Source organism: Vigna radiata, chromosome 11 (assembly GCF_000741045.1).
Source record: "Vigna radiata var. radiata cultivar VC1973A chromosome 11, Vradiata_ver6, whole genome shotgun sequence".
Classification (NCBI taxonomy): Eukaryota; Viridiplantae; Streptophyta; class Magnoliopsida; order Fabales; family Fabaceae; genus Vigna; species Vigna radiata.
Genome location: NC_028361.1, coordinates 10,942,296 through 10,963,280, shown reverse-complemented (window position 1 = coordinate 10,963,280; position 20,985 = coordinate 10,942,296). Strand labels below are relative to the sequence as shown.

The following is a 20,985-nucleotide window of genomic DNA, read 5'->3' as shown; positions in this document are numbered from 1 at the left end:
CTGATATCATCATCTCCATCCTCCTTGTTGCCCCTGTTCCTGGTTCCCCGGTAAAAAGAACAGAAAATAGAATAAACCAAGTCAACCCAATATGACCCCTCAACATCACAACACCCTAGCTTCTTCAATCTGCACCTGGAAAAGAAACAACACAAAACACAAAATTAAATAGGCTTCACCAATCCAATTCCAATTCCAGTAACCTTCACTAAGGCTCAAGTTCTTTCACTTGTTAGAATCCATCGAGTCACCATCATCAACTCTAACTTATACCATCACCAAACCGAACCAATATCTCGTAGCCACCAATCCCCTGTTTACCCCCAATCACCAATGAAATCGAATCGAAAATCTCACACAGAGAACACCACAGTGTGTTCCATCCACCCCTCACTTGCGGCAAACAAAAATCAAATTAAAACCTTAATGTTTGTTTCGTTATTGTGAGTTACGAGAGCCCCTAGCATACACTGGTTTAGCGCTTGAGTGCATTTAGAGCACAGAAACTGAACAGAAGAGGGAGTAAGGTGTACCCTTGCCGACGACGAGGAACCCCTTGGACCTAGATTCGGTCCGCGAGAGGAGATAAGGATGAGTGTCTAAGTCAGAGTGGTAGGGCACATTTCTTCTCGGCTTGGTACTGTGAAGGAGGCGTGGGAGAGAAACCCTTCGCTGTAGAGAGCGAACCAGGATTTTAAGTCGTCGAGGAAAAGGCGGATGCCATCAAAGTGGTTGACAACGGCGAGCCTGGTGACGGCGGTGGAGAAACCGTGACCCAGATCGAATGGCGGTGACACAGTGTCAAGTTCTAGTCGAGATAGTGGCCTCGGTTGTGATAGCGAGTGCATCTTGGATTGTCGTGAATGAGCGCAGCTCCTGCTAGTGTTGTCGTCGGCAACAACGAGACTGGAGAAGGTGGTTTCGTGGTGGCCAGTTCTGGTACGAGTTGTGGCGCATCCTTGTGGGAGAGACAAAGCTTAGGGTCTTTGTGTTCTTTGAAGGATACTTTGAGTCTCAGCAAGTGTGTGAGTATGGAATGAAGGAAGATTGGGAGAACCCCTAAAGGGGTTTCTGAGCTTGGAGTGAAGAGGATTTTACACACGTGGAATGGCTAATTGTACAATAGAAGACCCATTTAATTTAATACACCTATTTAATTTAATACACATTTGTCACGTCAACCCCAAAAAATTACAGGTCAGCACTGTTAGACGGCGTTACTTCAAATTTAACGGAGATGACTTTATTGCTTCAAATTAACAAGAATTTGGGTTTAATTGGGACAAAAAAAAAAAACAGAAGGACCTACTTGAGATTTGAGTACAAATATGAGGACCTAAAGATATATTTAACCAATGAGTATTAAAAATATATTTAATTATATAAATATATTTTAAATCTTTAATTGATTAATTAATGGTTTTTAATTGAATAAATTAAAATAATTATTAAATTTACAAGTTATTTTATTGTAATAAATAATTAAAATTTAATTTATGAGTGTTATTAATTTTGAGTCATAATAATATTACATATTTATATTTTTAAAAGAATATAATATTGAAAGTTAATCTTTTAAATTATTTTTTTTATTTTAATTTTTAATTACGAAATATCTGTGGGCTAGTCCATTATGTTCCATCTTTGACTTGTCAATTTAGAGGATTAAATAAGCTAGTCCAAAACGAGGTTGGTAGGTGAAGTAGAAAATGTCGACATGGTCTGTCCTAGTTTAGACAGGTTGATTATGAATCATGATCTATCTTCATAAATTGTTTTTCATTATCTAAGTTGTGATGTGTAAGAGAGAGGAAAGAAGTGTTATTTAAAAAGGGTTATATGTTTTTGGTTCCTCGACTATAACACAAAATTAGAATTTGTTCTTGTTCGAAATTTTGATTCTGTTTGGTTTCCTAACTTTAGAAAGTAATGGATATAGTCTACCTCATTCAACAACATTACATTTTGTCCTATGTGACCAATGGCGTTTACACGTACCTTCACATGTGTTGGCCATATGTCAATTATTAATTTTTTAAAATGAAATAAAAATTCTATCAAACATGCATCAATGGTTTTTTCTCTAATTTTCCATCTCCGTTTACATAATCACCCACATCTCCATTCTATCTCTAATTTTCCATTTCCATTTTCATTCTTTCGAATTTTTATCTCTTCTAACATCCATACATAATTTCATCACTACTTCATCCTGTAGTCATCATAATGTTAGGAATCCAAGCATGAGTCTAAGTCCCACATTGGACAAAAGTGAAAAAGTGGAGCAGCATATAAAGGTGAATACTCATTAACCCATTTCACTAAGGAGACACAATACCAATGACACCTCCACAACTTCATTATCACTACATCCAGGAGCTCGCTTTCATCTATCTTATAACATTCATCATTTGCATTCCAATACTCACAACACATAAACATAACACAGTTAAAAAAGTACTTCATCATTATCTTTATCATCCACCCTCAATTTTACTTCAGTACTCGAATTTGGCAAGAATCTTCCAATTCTATCTTGATTTCCTTTTTTGGTCTCCAATATCACTCGTCACCACCCAACATCATTAACACAAACAAAAGAACCATCGTAATAGAAAGTGAAATTGAAAAATTATAGAGCAAGAACAAATAGATAGTAGTCTTTCGATGAAGGTGGCGAAGCAATGGAGGTTGTAATAATGAACCTTAATCTCGTAGAAACAACAATTGGTTTCATTGATGTTGATGGTGATGACTTCTTTAGCCAAGGATGTTGCAGTGATGGACAATGGTAAGATGTGGACGTTTGCCAAAGGAAGAACTAGAGATGGCTTACGACTCTTTGATGGTTTGTAGTTTCAGTTTCTCTCGAGGATGGTAGTTGTGGTAGAGTTGAGGACGTTTTCAAACGACAATGCCTTTGACCTAAGGACCGGTAAAGTTGGTTGCAAGGTGTGATGGTTGTTGCATTGAAACTTGTTTCAGAAAGGGCAAAGCAAGAATCAGAGATGGGAGAATGGGTGACACAAATGAGGCATCTAGTGTTGGCCGATGTCGCCACATTTGGCTTTATGATGTGCAACCATGAGACCTGGTGCAGGAGTAAGGAGCCTTGCAGAGATGGAGATAGAAGAATCCCTTCATTGTTTCATTTTGAAGAAGAAGAAGAAGAAGCTTGGTCCAACTCTTACAAAACCTATGGAATATAGTAAAACAAGATATATGATTAATCTACCTTATGTAGAAAATATACATATGGTAATGTATTTATAACAATGAGAATGTGGGCTAAGCCCAGATACAAATTAATACGTAAAAATAACATAATTAACATAGGAACTATGTTTCCCTAATTAACATAAAACACAATATATCTAACACTCCCCCGAAGCTAGTGCATATAAATCGTATGTACCAAGATTGTTACAAATATAATCAATTCTTGGTCTTCGCAAAGACTTAGTGAAAATATAAGTTAACTGATCATTTGAGTTAACGAACTCAATCTTGAGTCTCTAAATATATTATTCTCTCAAATGAAATGATAATCAATCTTAGTGTGTTTAGTTATCTCATGAAAGACAAAATTAGAATTGATATGAAGAGCAATCTGATTGTCATGTATAAGTGTCATTTGAGTGACATCTCCAAATTGTAACTCTCTAAGAAATTGTTTAAGCCAAACAAGTTCACAAGGAACTAAGGTCGTAACTTTGTATGATGTTTCTACACTAGATCTTGTCATAACACTTTGCCACTTGTTTTTCCAAGAGATCAAGTTACCACCAATGGGGACATAATACTCGGAAGTATATGTTATATCAGAAGGAGATCTTGCCCAATCAGCATTTGAATGATAAACAACCTTTTATATGTTAATTGGAACCATATAACAAACCTTTTCTAGGAAATCCTTTAATGTACTTTAATATACGGGTGATTGCATTCCAATGATCTTCATATGGGAAATTGAGAAATTGACTTATCACACTGACTATAAAGGAAATGTTAGGATGAGTAACTGTAACGTAATTTAATTTTTCAACCAATCTTCTATACTACTCAAAATTTGAAATAGGCTCCACCAAATTTGGTAGGAGTTTGATATTAGGATCATGATTGTGTCAACAAATTTTAAATTCATCAACCGAGTTTCCTCCAAAATATCCAATGCATACTTCTTTTGAGATACAACAATACCATCATTGGATTGCACTACCTCAATGCCCTAGAAATATTGAGTTTACCAAGATCTTTAGTTTGAAAATGGTGGCAAATGTGTTGCTTTATCTGGGAGATGCCATTGTGGTCAATGTCTGTAGGAATAATGTCATCAATATATATTATCAAATAGACACATCCAACACTTGAGTGATGATAAAAGACTTAATGATCTGCTTCACTCAAAGTCATTCCAAATTTTTGAACAGCGCTGCTAAATTTTCTAAACCAGGCCCTATAAGACAATTTTAGGCCATATAAAAATTTCTGAAGACAGCATACCAATCCAGAAGATTCCCTCCTAAGCAAAAAAGTCTAGGAGGTTTCTCCATATAAATTTCTTCCAACAAATCTCCATTGAGGAAAACATTTTTCACATCTAGTTAATAAAGTGGTCATTATTAAAGAGAAGTCATGTCTAAAAATAAACGAATAGAAGTCATCCTTTTCACTGGAGAAAAAGTGTCACCATAATGCAATCTAAAAATTTTTGTGTAACATTTGGCCACAAGTCAAGCTTTGAGGTGATCAATAATACCATCAGAACCAACTTTGATAGTTAAAATCAAGTTGCAACCTACAACAATCTTCCCAAACGATAATGAGATAAGCTCCTAAGTTCCACTATTTTGAAGATTTAAGAATATACACATAAGAAATAGATGACAAACATGTATAAAAAGGTAAATATAACCTATAATAATAAGGAATGTGATGTGGATTGGGATTTTGAGTAGAACACATACCTTTACGAAGGGAAATTGGAAATTCATACTTCATTGTCGAAGCCAGAGGAGAAAAAATAGTTAGCACTTGAAGTGAGTCACTTGGTGGTTGTTGAAACGATGTCTTCGACTATAAACTTATATCTTTTTTGTGATTGAGTAAATCCTAAAAAACCACATTTGAGTAATCTAGGAGGTAATTTATCAAACCAGGACTAAAATTATGAATAAAACATGTAGATCCAAAAACTTTATAGGTAAGGAATGTAGATGTGCATGAGGAAATAAAATAGAATGAGGAATTGTGCTATTTAAAACTAAAGATGGCATGTGGTTAAAAAGATGATATGCAGTAAGAATAACATCACTCCAAAAATGTTGAGGAAGTTCACCATAAATTAAAAGTGTGTGAGTGTTTCAACAAGATGTTTATTCTTGTGCTCAACCATCTCATTTTGTTAAGGTGTACAAGCACATGAAGTTTGGTGAAAAATATCATGAGAAGTCATAAAATGTTTAAAAGAATGAGAAATGTATTCAAGACCATTATTACTTTGCAAAATTCGAATAAAAATTCTAAATTGAGTTTTAATTTCATTTTAAATGGATTGAAATATAGAAAATAACATAAAAAAATTTCATAAAAAACAACCAAGTGTATCGAGAATAATCATCAATAAAAGTAACAAAATACTGAAAACCTAAATTATACTTAACACAACTAGGTTCCTAAATGTCATAGTGAACTAATACAAAAGGTGACGAAGCACGTTGTGAGACTTTATGACGAAAGAAACTATGACTATGTTTTCCTAATTGACATGAGAAGTCATAAAATGTTTAAAGGAATAAAAAAGGTATTCAAAGTCATTATCACTTTACAAAGTTTGAATAGAAATCCCAAAATGAGTTTTAATTTAATTATAAAAGGATTGAAATATGGAAAATTGCTCAGAACGGTTTTTCATTAAAAATAATCAAGTGCATATGGAATAATCATCAATAAAAGTAACAAAATACCGCAATCCTAAATTAGGCTTAACACAACTAAGTCGCCAAAATTTCATAATGAACTAATGAAAAAGGTGACGAAGCACGTTGTGAGACACTACAAGGAAAGGAACTACGGTTTCCCTAATTGACTTGACTCACACAACAAATTAGATAAATTTGACAAATTGTTACAATTTGACAAGACTGAGATGACTTGACTAAGCATGAAGAAGAAGAGACAGAGACTCCATAATTATGCCAACATGTGTAGAAGGGCAAAGATGATAAAGATCATGCGACTCACATTTGGTGCCAATCCAAACTCCAGTACTGTAAACAAACCAATTTTTTTATAAAATAAATAACGCAATCAAGATAACATGTTAGACGACTGATGGATAATAATTTAAAGGGAGATCTTAGGGCATAAAGAACATTATGAATGGTTAAAGAGATAAAAAGATTAATAGTACCAACACTAAGAGATAAGACTCCAAACCCATCAATCATTTTAACTATAGGTAAATTATCTAGAGAGGATAAAGAAGAAAACAAAAATCTTTTACTAGTAATGTGATATGTGACACTTGAGTCAAAAACCAAAGATCTAAGAGAAGAAAGTTAAGTTAGGCCAACAAAAGATAGACATATGTGTTTAATAGAAGTAATAGAATTAGAGTTTTGACGATCCTCATACCATAAAAAGAGAAAAACCCTAAAAATTCAAGGTTCTTTAATCAAGCAACAAGTGTCGATCTTGAGAGAGGAGAAGGAGGCGACCTTAGTATAGTTGATAGTTGCACAAATGATACGATCTTATCTAGGATATAGTACAATTGTTTCTGAACTTGATTCCTACTGTATCTTAAATAAAGGAAATCATAGAAGAATGCAAAAATAAGATAGAAATGAACGCCTCAATATAGTAGATTGATGAGTTAATGAAGTTTCACCACCAAGATCTCTTGATAAAAACCATTATTCTATAACAAGAATTGAGATAATTCTCTCCAAATGAATTCAAAATTCATATATTGACCATAAAAAACTTTAAACTCTAGATATTATATTGAATATAATAAAACTAAGTATAGAATTAATCTATTTTATGTATAAAGTACACATAGAATAATGTATTTATAATAATAAGAATGTGGGTTAACTTCAAATACAAATAAGTATATAAAAAATAACATAATTACTATAAAGATTTAGTTTCCATAATTAACATAAAACATAGTATATCTAACAAAACTATTGTCTAATGTTAAAATGTAATCAAATTAATCCGATTTAAAAAGTATTATTTCATTTAAAAAATTAATTATTAACACATGAACAACACATAAAATACGTATAAACATCATTTATTATGTTACACAAAATTTATTATCGTTAAATGAGAGATACTATATCCATTATTTTCTAATTAAAAGAAAAAAAAAACAAAATTTTGAATAGAAATCCATTCTAACTTTGTTATTTTTGAGGTAACTAAAACATTTATTTAAAAGGGCACTCCATGCATGCGATTGACGGTATAAGCTATGATGAAAGAATTTGTTTCACTCCTTCGTTTTTGTCTCCGCCTTCTTCGTGATTTCCTCATTTCCATTCTTGTTATTAAATAACAACCAAACATGGCATGGAATAAAGACAAAATCGACAGCTAATAAAAAACTCAAGTTTAAAGATTAACGAAATATGAATAAAAAACATACATAATTTTTTTTTTATCTAAAAATATACTCTCTCTTTTTTTTTTACATTTTCTTCAAATTACAAAATATGTATATCCAATTACAAAATATCTAAAAATATACTCTTTTTTTACGTTACCAAACTTAAATAATTATGACCGAATTATACTTTGGTCTCTCGTTATTTATGATCTGTAAGGTAAGGCCAAATACAGTTTAACTAATTAAATATAAAAATAAAATAAGTTAAACATGTACAAAATATAACATTCCGTTTCTAATATATATATATATATATATATATATATATATATATATAATATGATACAATATTACTTCATAGAGACATATATTGAAATATGAAAAAAAAAATTAGTAAAATATTGAAAATAATTAACAATACAATATCTTATATGAAAAATTCAATATATTGATTGCTTAAAAATAATACTTTAAATACAAGGTTAAAGTTCTTGCTTAAGCATTATTTGAGTAACTCAATATTCAAGCTGGATATTTGTTAAAAACTCATAGTTTAACTAAAATATATAGCTAATGATATTCAATCTAATCATTCTAAACCATTATCAAATTTAATAATACATGTAAATATAATTATCAATCAATTTCGTTTTATTATTACAATTTACTCTATTGAAAAATAATAATAGTCATTACACAGTCAACTTTTAATAATTTCTCTGATTTGGAATTACTTATCATCTATTATGTATTACTTAAATTAAAAAAAAGTACTAAAGTTATAAAATTCTATAACAAAATAAATTTTTAATAAAGAATAAAATTAGTTGAGACGACCATCTTTTACAACTCATCAAGTCAATTATAATGTTAAAAAAAAAATACGAATTTTTAAAATAAGAAGTACTTACTTTAAAAAAAAATGAAAATAACCTTAAATTCGTTACCTGTTGTACCATATTTTGAAATAAAACAAAATGAAATGAGAAACTTAAATGGATTGAAGAAGGTAACATGAAAATTAAAGTAAGAATTTAAAAGAGAAAAAAAAAATAGTATATAAAAGAAAGTTGCATGCTTTTAGAAAAAAAAAAAACAAAAGAGAAGTAGAAAAACCTTTGGATTGATACTTTTGTGTTTTATGTAACATTCTAAAATATATAGATAAACTATATAATAAAGAGGCATCACATGTATAATATGGTAGTACAGTTATCTATTTATAATATAAAGTATTATCTATTATAATTATTCAAAACAAATATAAGATTTAAAACTTTATATACATGACTATCCTAAAACTATTCTTAAGGCTAATCTAATGTTTACTGTGCTGGAGCATTCTCATCATCCAGAACATGTTTCAAAGTTATTTCATCCTTCTCTGCTCACATCTACAGGATGATCATAGCAAAAGGAAAAACATCAAACATACAAAATAAAATCACAAACAGAAGGGTAAGCTAGATAAATAAGAAACATTCATGTTTATATCATTATTTAACACAATCAAACTAAAAAGTCCAATGCATACAAAATACCAACTCAACTATACTTAACACGACTCATCTGAATTAGTATAAATGTCAAACTTTTGGTAGTCTTTGCACTTGTATAGTCCTGTTGGCACTCTCTAACACTATACAAGGTTAGTTCATATATATTGTCCATATCTAAACTCTAAGCCTATAGACATGAACCTCCGGCCACTCTCACCACATGTATCATCCCTCTCTACTTGAGAATAAATGATCATCAGAGAATCGGAATAGACTTACCATTTCTAGACCCCATACATTTATACCACACAATAACCTTATCATCTGCAATCACCTCTAATAATCTCACCTTGAGTTATAGGATTCAAGCCATAAATCACACCACAGTTAAAAGATATTCATGTCTCATATTCGTCACCCATTAATCTTTACTTAATGTCAAACCTATCAATACACCATCAGAAAGAAAGGAGGAAAAGACAAACTAAAACCTGGACCATTTGCTTAGCGCACAAAATTCGCATAGCGAACCCAGAAATATTCGCATAGCGACCCCAACTCTCTATGTGAATCCTCAAACAGAGACCTACCATTCACGACCATTCGCACAGCGACTAAGCCCGTTGTAGGAATAAACTTACAGAAGTTCCAGACCTCTCACCCTCGCATAGCGCCCCAAATCGCTATGCGAGAGCCCCTAGACAAAGACTCAAACTTCCCAAACACTCGCAAAGCACACTCATTCATTATTCGAATAAAATGACAGTGATTCCAAACCTCCACCAAACGCACAGTGACATGATTCCCTATGTGAATCACTAAACAGAGAACAACCCTCTTCAACCACTAGTACAGCATACAAAATCGTTGTGCGAGTGTCCTGGCAGAGAGCATCTCGCCAGGGTGACTCGTTGTGCGAATTCTTTCGCTCAGCGAGTCTGCATAATCTGCAGAATGAGATTCTACAGAATTATGCAACTCAACCACCAATTACCAATTCTAACCATTTTTCCCAACTTCTAACACTCCTAGATTGTATAATATACCTAATTAGACTTGTCTAAGTGATTCTAAACCTTCTTACTACTAATCTAAAGTGTTTTTGAACAATTTCTTACTTTATAACCTCAAGTTCATCAACCTAGGGACTCAAATCTAATTCTACCACTTTTCATAGTTTCTTGAACCTTTTAGGGATCCAATTAGGTCCCATATGACTTGTCTAAGTTATCCCAACTGACCAAAACAGCCTTTAGTCCTTAATTCTCAATTTGACTACCTCATTTCCTCCAAATTCACTTAAAACCAACATAAACCAGCTAGATTATTAGTTCTCACACTTATAACAGATTTCATATACCCAAAATCATTCATAGTACCTCAATCAACATGCAATTAAACATATCATCCAGCATCAATCAAGTTCATGCATCATAATCAACAAAACACACAAAATCCTATTTCACTAAAAACCTAATTTCAGCTCAATTCAACACAGTAAATTAAAACCTAATAGAACTAACATACTAATAACACAGTTAAGACTATAGTCCAGCTTCCCTTATCTTGAATATACACTGCCCAACTCACAAAAGGGTTCCAATCATGCCTTGCACCGCAAGGAAACTCTAAAAACACCTACTGGTGATAGGAGACAATTCTTAGAACCTAAATTAAGCTGAGAATTGAAGAGAGAGAGTGCAAAGCACATGCAACCAGAATCTGATGCATGCTCACAGCCCCAAAATGCACGAAAGAACAGGAAAACGACTTGCCGGTAGGACAAGAAACTTATCAGTGGTAAGTGTAGCTCTCAATGTCAGGATCGCTTAGGCACCTGATCGTCGAACAGATAATTGAGTAAGGAGGAAAGTTAAAGAGAAGGTAGAGAAAGAGTAGAGAATGAAAGTTTTAAAGAGATGATGTGCTTTTAGATAACGAACTGAGCTTTAGAAAATTATATTTATATTATAAATTATTTTTTAAAAAAATTGTTCGTTTCATTATTTTAATACACCTATCTACTCTAATATTTTATTTTCTAGATTTTTATCCTTTATAATGAACTTAGAATGAAAAAAAAAATTACAAAATTCTAATATTAAACTATAATGTAAAAATCAAAATTTTAAATAAAATTTTTAACCGACAAAAATACAATTCCATCTATTTTTCATTGGTTGATAATAAAAATATATTTTTCGAAAGAAAAACTATACCAAAGATATGTAAAAATAAAACTCTTATAGAAAAGTGTTTTCTCTCTTAAAAAAGTAAAGTTACGATCCTCGAGACAAAAGTTTCATGTGTTGATTGCCACTTCTATGTTATTGTTTTACTTTATAATTCTCAACTTTTAAAAACAAATATTAAGAATGCTACCAACTATTGCTAAGAATACTAAAAACTTTAAAAAAAACTAAAAGAAAATATCTAAAAAACAAAATATGACTACTGTCGACAGAATTATTTTAATATTTTTCGACATAAAACTATTTTAAAAATAAAATAAAATATCATATGCTAAAAGAGTTAACCTCTTAATAAATGAATATTAATATTTGCTGTACATGATTAAAATTTGTTGAGACGTCATTTTATTGATGAAAACGAAGCGAATCAATCTTTTTGCCCCTCAAAATATAAACAATTTTGAAAATCTCCCACTTTCTTTTCAAGTAAAAACTTGGCAGTGAGTATAATTTTCTTCTATTTTTAAATTTACGAAACTAAATTATCAAATGTAATTATTTTTTTCTACAAACAAAAAATACCCATTACTAAAACATACTCCTATGTTTATGTAACTCTGCATTTTATGATTTTTCTCTCAAATACTACACTTTGATCTAAAATTTATTTCGACAATATAGTGTGTTAAATATTTGGATATATAATATAATTTCTTTTCCAGAGATCTTTATTGTTTCTTGTAATTAATTTTTCTTTCTGAAAATACTTTCCTTCTTTATTTTTAAATGAAATCAAAAACTAAAAATCTGATTTAGAAATCGGTTATTTAAAAATCTAATTCCGAGTTTTAGCTGATTTTTTCTAATTACAAGTTCTGATTTTTGAAAAATCGATAGAAAATGTATACTGTATGGATTTACTAATCTACAATTATCGATAATCAATCACATAATAAGTCAACTAAGAAATACATCGCAACTAGATTAATCGAATCGTCAATTACAACAATCACATACAAACGGTTCAAAAATTAACTTTTAATAAGATAAAATCATACTTAAACAGTATTGAACTATAATTAAAACTTAATTATTATAATTAATCATTCAAAAACTAATTTTAAAAAAAAAAGTAAGTGTACTCCAAACCTAAAACAAAATTTATTATTTTAAATATTTAGGATAGTAATTAGTTATGATGTTTTGAGTTAAATTATGTTATTGAGGTGATATAATCTTTTAGAGTTAGATTAGAAGAAAGGTAGAAGCTGAAAACAAGGGTATTATATTAGTCAAAGAGGTTTCTAAAATTATTAAACATTTTGATATTTATAACGTCATTGCAGGCCAAAGTAGTTAACAGAACGTGCCTCCAAAAATAACAGAAAGACGAAATTTTGTATTTTTATTTCTCTCTCAGATGCTTTGTTAAACTTTGTCAACAAAGTCTCATCTTTCTGCGAAGTCGGCCACCGCCACCTTCATTACACCTTTCCTATGCAACTTTTTCCTTTCATAAATTTCACAAAACAGACACATTTATATTTTCTCACACTAATTCATAAACTAAAATAAATAATTCAATAAAATAATAAATTTAATTAAAATAGATATTGTGACATCCAGACACTAAAGAGGGTGGAGAGTGATCGCCGATGCAAGAGACATGATACAGGAGGCACGGACAAGGAGTGACTCCTGACAGACTTTCAGTGGAAAGGATACATAAACGAATTGAACATACACCGGAATGAGAGGGATCTAGAGACTGTATAGGTATGACATTATACGGTTGAAAGATAGCTTAAAGGAATTGATTTGACTATCTATATCACCAAAATGCATTTGCTTTTCGGTAGCCTAACCCATAAAAACTCCATGACTAAGAGTTCCTGTAAGTTGCCGGGACGTTACAGATTTTGGATCTAATATTATAAAATAATAAGTTAATTTTAACCTGAAAGTCAACTTCATAGCAGTATGGTGGGAGAAGTGAAGAAAAAATATCTTTTGAAATGAAGATTTGCGATCAAGAAAATATCAGCTTAAGGATATAACTAACTAGTTAATCTAATCTAATCTAATGAAGTTTATAGCTTTATAAAAACATGTAAATATTAAAAGAGTAATTTTTGAATTATGAATTTAATTTGGTGATATGTAATATTTTAATGTTATCTTCTCAGTTGTTAGGATTAGGTTATTTCAAGGAAATGCTTATTTAATTTTAAAAAGAATTACTTTTTTTGGCAAGTAATATTTTGACTCGCTTATGGAAGCTTGAAAATTCGAGGTTGGATTGTTGTTTGAAGAGTTTGACAGCGCAGAGAGTATAATTTAAGAGAGAAAGAGATGAAAGGTGTAAAAAGCAAGGAAAGCTGGAGAATGGAAAAGGCACGTGGGGCTTTGAATGCATGCATTATGTCATTCTTTATATCATTTTATTGCAATGCTTTTTGAAAAGTAAGGTTTGCACAATAAATTGGTGCGAACTTTGCTCCCCTCCATCATCCCATAATTAGCACAACATCTTAGTTCCCACGTTTTCTCTCTTCATTATCTTTTTCTCTTATTTTTTTTTTTTTCCACTCTCTTCCCTTACTCCCTTTCTTGTCATGGAATCCATGTCTTCTCTTCTCCATCTCAAACGGATAGAGAAATAGGAGAAACACGGTTTGCATGATTTTCACTCTCACCTTATTAAAATCTCAATACACACCAATCACGACCACAAACACAACAAACAAGCAACCAATATGTTGCAGAGAGCCGCAAGCAATGCTTATTCATGGTGGTGGGTTAGCCACATCCGAACAAAACAATCAAAATGGATGGAGCAAAACCTTCAAGGTGATCATGACTTTATCTTCATTTTCCTTTCTCATAGTAAAGGCATGATCAGCTTCCTTTTTCTGATTGAATTTTTGTAACATTCATGGATGTGATGTAAACGGGTAGCTTCTCTGCCTTGCTTTCAACGTTAGATTATTATATAAATGTGTTTGTGTGTGTGCGCGCGCTTTAGATGGTCAATTTGAATTCACCATGGAATTAAATCTTTAAATTATGCATGCCTTGTATTAAAATTGTGTTATCTAAAGAACATTTATCCGTAATCGGGTAATTCGACTGCATGAGTGGAGAGACGCTTAAGAAAAGGATTTGATGTTACTCATGCTCAAGGTTTGATTGCTTTATATGGATTCTGAAAATACTTCGTAACCTGCTATGATTTTCAAATCTGAACCTTTACTAATCAGAGGGTACGCATGCACCTCCTTTATCACTTTTTTAATAGAATTTTCTCAAATTGTAATGCTAACTTTGGCCAATTTGAGAGAGAAATTGCGGCATAGAATGACTCCATCTCCCCCCTGTTCTTGATAAAATGCCTTTCTGATGTTGATTAGCTTCATTTTCTCTCATCGAACATATGCTTTTTTGAGAAATTGTAGTTTGCATTCCTTGAAGTTATTGAAGTAATTTCCTATAAACTTAGAATTTACGGAGATGCTTAACATGTGGATATAAGGATACATACCTGTTTCCATATTATGAATTAGAATACTGAATTAAAAATTTGCTCGAGCCACGGCTAGATGACTGTGTAAGATGAACACAGCCCACTTTTATGTGTCTTTGCCTTTATAAATGAATTTAGTTGGGTATCTAAAATATATAAACAACACTGCAGATATGGAGGAAAAAGTGCAAAGTGTTATGAAGCTCTTAGCGGAAGAGGGTGACTCTTTTGCCAAGAGAGCAGAAATGTATTACAAAAGGAGACCGGAACTGATAATCTTTGTGGAGGAATCATTCAAGGCTTACCGGGCTTTAGCCGAACGATATGATCACATATCAACAGAGTTACAAAATGCCAACAACACCATTGCTTCTGTCTTTCCAGATCGCGTCCCACTTATGGATGAAGATGACGATGATCCATCACAAAGGCTTCCAAAAAAAAAAACAGAAGGGTTGAAAAATATACCAAAGCCTCCCCATAAAGATTTGAAAACGGTCATAACAGCAGCAACAGCCACAAAGAAATTGCAATCCAAGATAGCAGCTGCCACTGCAGCTGCTGCTACTCCAAAAGTTCCTAAATCTGGTTTGAGCAGAAAAGATGCCCTTGAAGAGATTGACAAGCTGCAGAAAGAGATTCTGGCCCTACAAACTGTGAAAGAATTTGCAAAGAACTCTTATGAGAATTCCCTTAGTAGGTACTGGGACACTGAGGAGCAAATAAAGGAATTGCAAGAGAGAGTTTCCTCTCTGCATGAAGAACTTGGAGAAGGTGTTGACATTGAAGATGATGAAGCTCGGCGTTTGATAGCAGGAGCTGCTCTTCAATCATGCCAAGAGGCATTGACGCAGTTAGAAAAGAAACAGGAAAGATCACTTGATGAAACTAAAATCGAGTCCAAAAGGGTAAAGGATGTCAAGGCCAAGGTGGGCTCTCTCATGGACGAATTCCATTATGAACGGAAGAATTCTAAAGAGCCAGGGATCCAAAGTGATTTAAAAATAATAGCAGAAACAGAGTTAGATGAAAATGCCAATGATTTGACTCGGAAGAAGCAGGAGCTGCAATTATTAAAAAAGAACCTTAAAGAGAACTTTGAAACTAGCTCCAATTCATCATTCAGTGTAGCAGAGATGGCAGAGAAGATTGATGAGCTAGTGAACAAAGTGATCAATTTGGAAACTTCAGTATCATCGCAGAGCGCTATGGTGAAGAGACTGAGAACAGAAACTGATGAACTTCACGAGCAGATTCGAATTCTGGAAAAGGATAAGGAGAATCTTATCAACGACAAACATAAATTGAATGACCAACTGACGAAGATGGAAAAAAAGATGCATGGAGTAGAGGATCTAAACCAAATTGTAGAGGATCAGAATATCAATCTCCAAACCCAATTCACTGATGCACATTCTAATCTTGATCATCTCTCAGAGAAAGTCCAAAACGTGAAGCCAGATGAGGAGGCTAAGATCACACATTTATCAGATGAACAAAAGGACTCATCACCCCAAGAGGAATTAAAATGCGAATCTACAGCTGATTTGGTAGAGGATGATGCAACAGATAAGGGGCTTAAGGTTGCTGCTACTGTTGAAGATGATCTAGCATCAGACAAGCCTGAGGTCACTGGCTCACCATTTGCAAATATCACCGGTTCATTGGAAAATGATGTCAAGTCAGTAAATGAGGTTGAGGTCACCAGTTCCTTAGAAATGGAAGAAACTACCCCTGTGGAAAACAAAATTCCCGAAGTGTTAAAAGAACAAGATAAGAATGTAAATCCTGGCAAAGGTGACGAAAAGGCAACAGCTGATGTGAGCACTACCACAGAAAATCAGGAAGTCGAACAACAACTAGCAAGCAACAAGCTAGATAGTTCTTCAGAGAGTTCAGAGAAACAGCAAGAAAATTATGCTAAACAAAGTTCATGTGAGAGAGAGAATTCTCTCAAAGTTGATTCCAAGGAGCAAGCAACAGCACAAGATGAACCTGATTGGCGGAAATTGTTTACAAATGGAATGCATGATAGAGAACAAGTTCTGCTGGCTGAATATACTACTACTCTTCGAAACTATAAAGATGTCAAGAAGAGGCTGGCTGAAATAGAGAAGAAAAATCAAGATAGCAACTCTGATTCATCTGTGCAGCTAAAAGAACTGAAGACAGCCAATGCCACGAAAGATGAAGAGATAAGAACTCTGCGTCAAAAACTAGTTCTCTTGCAGAGAAGCTTTGAAGGAAATGAAGATCTGGCAGAGGTAACTGTAGTGATGCCATCAGAAAAGAACGGCATGGAGGAAGTTCTAAAAGTTGAACCTCAATCTACTTCACCTATTGAAGACAAATTCCGGTCAAACATGGATGAAATTCTAGAGCAGAACTTAACTTTCTGGTTAAATTTCAGTGCTTATTACTCTGAGATACAGAAGTTTCAAACCACTATCAAAGATTTGGAGACCGAGCTGTCAAAACTACAGGAAAGAGGAAAGACGTCAGAGGGTAGTAGTAGTATAAAGTATTCTATAAGATCAGATGCAAAACCAATTTACAAACACCTAACAGAGATCCAGGGTGAAATAACTGTCTGGATGGAAAAAGGTGCCGTGTTGAAGGAAGAACTGCATAATCGATTCTCATCTTTGTGTGGCATCCAAGAGGATATAACAGCAGCATTGAAATCCAGTGCTGAAGATGATGACTTCAGGTTCACAAGCTACCAAGCTGCCAAGTTCCAAGGTGAGATTTTGAACATGAAACAGGAAAACAACAAGGTTGCTGATGAACTTCAAGCGGGTTTAGATGTTGTATCGGCTCTCCAACTTGACGTAGAAAAGGCTCTGGTGAACTTGAATGATGAACATGGGTTCTCGGTTTCAAGAAGACAGCAAAATGGCCAGCTAAGACAATCAGAGTCTCGGGCCAAGGTTCCACTGAGGTCTTTTATCTTTGGCTCCAAACCAAAGAAACAATCAATCTTCTCCTGTATGACCCCTGGAATGAATCGGAAATACCGGTAGGAGCAGGACCGTATGTACAAAGTTTTTTCATGTATTACTTTAGTTTTTTCATCTTTATGAAAATTCTTTTATCTGTTAAATTAGGCTGCAGTTTATTGACAGATGCCTTTTTACTACAACGAAATATTCAATTTTAAATTTTTGTTGGTTCATAAATCTTAAGTTGGTGAGAAGTGTAACAGAATGTAGTATTTTGGTCTACCGTTCCCTTCGTATTTTGAGCAGACGAGTAGGAGGTTATAATTTGGTACTGATCATTTTACGGCTAGCAAAGTACAAATTCATATATGACTAGAACAGTATTAGATGATACTCACTAAACCCTAAAAGGAACAAAGGAATCAACAACTGTCAATAGTGGATGACAAAAACCAAATATAAAAAATAAATTTGCCATGTAACATTGTAAGCCAATTCCCAATTTGGTAAACTTCTCTAGCCACCTGTTACCTGTTACAGCCAATAAACAAGCTACAGATGAACGTTGTCTTGCTTTTCTCTGGAGGCAAACCCTTATCAAGTGCCAAAACCTGGTGAAGTTACACCATTACTAGCAAGCATTCCCATATGCCCTCTGCTAACCAGGTGCCTACCCAACGTGAAAAAAATAAAGGATAGTAAACATGTTGGGAAATATGCCATCCAGATGAATATCATTAAAGAATCCCAAAACTTAAACCCAGATAAATATTTCAGTATCTTCAATTGCCCTTCTTTGTATCTTGTGGTAACTGCACCCCCATAAGGCCGAGCAAATTAGAAGCAGGACCAGGAAGGCCTTGTTGGGAAGAAAGGGAATCAAGAATGCTTTTTACTAAATTTACATCCACATCTACAGGAGAAAAATCATCGTCCATATTATGTTCTGATGCATTAGATCTTCCCTGAAAGTGAATTCAAATGCAAGAGCAGAACAAAACATCAGTCTTGCAACTGCACAAATGAAAAATTGCAAAATTGCGAAAGAAAATATAAACTAAATTATTATGCAAGTGCCATTTTGGTCACTACTATCTTGTTTCTAAGCTTGGTTTTGTAGCAGTGCTACGAACAGGTATGCAATATTATTTGAAGTTTATTTATCTGTAATTATCAAGATTGATATTATTTAAATCAGTATGTGGTTAAAAAACATTATAATTTATTTTATAGAAAATCAATTATTTTAAAGAAAATTCAATTATTTATGATTATTTATCTGTAATTATCAAATATTATTTTATCATTAACAGAATAATTCAGAATAAATAATACAAGCCCTAACAATGTAAAGCCTTATTTTACAAAGTCATTCTATCACAAACAGTCATATATGGCATGTTTGATGATTTTTATAATAATAATAATAATAACTACTTTAAAAGTCATGCAAAAGATGGTCTAATAATGAAAAAAATTTACAATGACAGTACACAATCTCTATTAAACCCACAAGTTTATGATTATTTCATATTAATCACGCACACAAACATACATGAGCAGAAGTACCCTAGCTACAATAAAATGCATAATTTGCAAAAGATTATCGTAAATAATCAAGCAACATGAGGATAAAGGGAATCCATACTTGACTAGCCTAACCAAATGCTAAAATAAAACATGATTAGACCTTTGTATGACACTGCTGTATATACTTTACTTCTTTCGTTTCAAATGACCATGAGAGGTTTGGTATCCCCGGTGTTTTGAAAATCAGACCGGCAGGTCAAACTAGAAACCTGGTAAACCGATCAACTGTTTGACTCAAATAAATCATAAAATCGCTCCACATAAAAAATCGTCATTGAAACCAATAAAAAATTGGAAAACACCAGTACAAAAAGAAAAAATGGCTTAGAATCAATGAAAATGTTTAATAATTTTTTTCTTAAAAAGAAATATAAAGTATTTGACATTTTCTTTTTTATTCTAGATATTAACTTTATATAGTCGATGAATATTATTGTGTATTGCTGAAATTTATAATAAGTATTATGATATATTTTATTTATACTTTTGTTGTGTATTGCTGAATGTTAAAAACTTATAATTTGCGTTTTAGATTTTAGAGTGTTATAAAATCATAATATTATTCAATTATTATTATATTAATACTGATTCGACAGGCATTGAACCTTTAACAATATCAATGGGGCAATATGATGGAAGACCAAAATTCCACCATATAAACAAAGCCTTGCAACTTATGCTGCCGCCGTAGCAGACCTCCCTTCATGAAAGGTCCATGGTTGTGGGTCAAAAAAAACCACTTTATAGAATTATAACAGTGCTACATCCGTTACTTAATATTGCCTTGAATCAATGCCCTAATTAGTTAAATGACTGGTTCATTGATTTTAAAAACATCGGACAAATACACATCGATACAGAATAACATTTAGCATATTCTTTCCTAATGCAAATGCAAACAAATACCTGATTCTCTGGAATCTGTTCATTGGCACGAACAAAACTTTTCTGAAGGGTGGTTGCCTTTAGTTCTTCATTCATAGCATCAGAATAGGTCCGCAAGAAAGTATCATCATCATCGTCCTCCCCCAGTTCACCCACATCACTCTCAGAATCATCTATATAATCAATAAAAATATAAGAACCCACAAATGATACCAAGGGAGAAGACACACAGATTGACTGGCCTAGTGATCTCCTATTTGGTTGAATTCCAGAAATTAATTCATTATACATGCTAAAACCCAGGTACCAGTATTGCAATCAAACAATTAATGCTGTACTTTGTTGAAGGGGAGGAAATAGGGTAATCGAACTAAATGGGTTTGTTTGGTAGAATAGATGAAAGAGAAAATTAAAAGATTAGTGCATTCCACCGGTATCTTTCTACTCTATTTGTCACCCACTTTCACTGAATTCTCTACATCTCCCCTTATTTCTGTTATATTTATCTTCAATCATGAAGAGATATTTTATTCTGCATAATAATGCCTCATTTGTAGGCACTTTCTGTTACTGCATAAATAATGCCTACTTTCTAGGCACTTTTATTTTTTAGNNGTTATCTATTNTGTTACATGAGTGCTATTTAATAGCCTCTTTAATTTAATAAACGTACTCAGTTGGCAAGAGTAGCATTATATCTTTTTATTCTTTTCAAATCATACACCTCGAATAT

The 20,985-nt window shown here is 32.8% G+C and overlaps 2 protein-coding genes across 17 annotated transcripts in view; one reads left to right on the top strand and one right to left on the bottom strand.

Moving 5' to 3' along the window:
* The first annotated feature begins 14,060 nt into the window (after positions 1–14,060).
* LOC106777196 (protein NETWORKED 2D) lies at positions 14,061–18,088 on the top strand. The gene is made up of 2 exons (XM_014664739.2): positions 14,061–14,162; positions 15,007–18,088. Exons 1-2 carry the CDS (start codon positions 14,069–14,071, stop codon positions 17,856–17,858), a joined length of 2,946 nt encoding a protein of 981 aa, XP_014520225.1. The 5' UTR covers positions 14,061–14,068; the 3' UTR covers positions 17,859–18,088.
* Positions 14,983–20,985, bottom strand: part of LOC106778060 (protein ecdysoneless homolog) — a 12,566-nt gene continuing 6,563 nt past the window's right edge. The window contains exons 4-10 of one of the 16 annotated variants that reach the window (XR_002670053.1): positions 20,274–20,425; positions 18,309–18,447; positions 17,397–17,832; positions 17,256–17,312; positions 16,667–17,172; positions 16,197–16,569; positions 14,983–16,097 (exon numbers count right to left, since the gene is read on the bottom strand). Coding sequence is in view for 2 of the 16 variants with exons in the window: in XM_014665949.2 (XP_014521435.1) it covers positions 18,560–18,742; positions 20,274–20,425 (335 nt within the window). In the remaining 14 variants the exon portion in view is untranslated. Of the gene's footprint in view, positions 16,098–16,196; positions 16,570–16,666; positions 17,833–18,146; positions 18,743–20,273; positions 20,426–20,985 lie in introns of those variants that run through there. The other 15 variants (XR_002670056.1, XR_002670052.1, XR_002670055.1 and 12 more) reach the window with 15 other exon arrangements.

Excerpts from the sequence above, each read along its gene's own strand:
- LOC106777196 (XM_014664739.2), top strand. The coding sequence starts at position 14,069 with ATGTTGCAGAGAGCCGCAAGCAATGCTTATTCATGGTGGTGGGTTAGC. Across the intron at positions 14,163-15,006 it reads GATGGAGCAAAACCTTCAAG|ATATGGAGGAAAAAGTGCAA; the intron begins GTGATCATGACT and ends ACAACACTGCAG.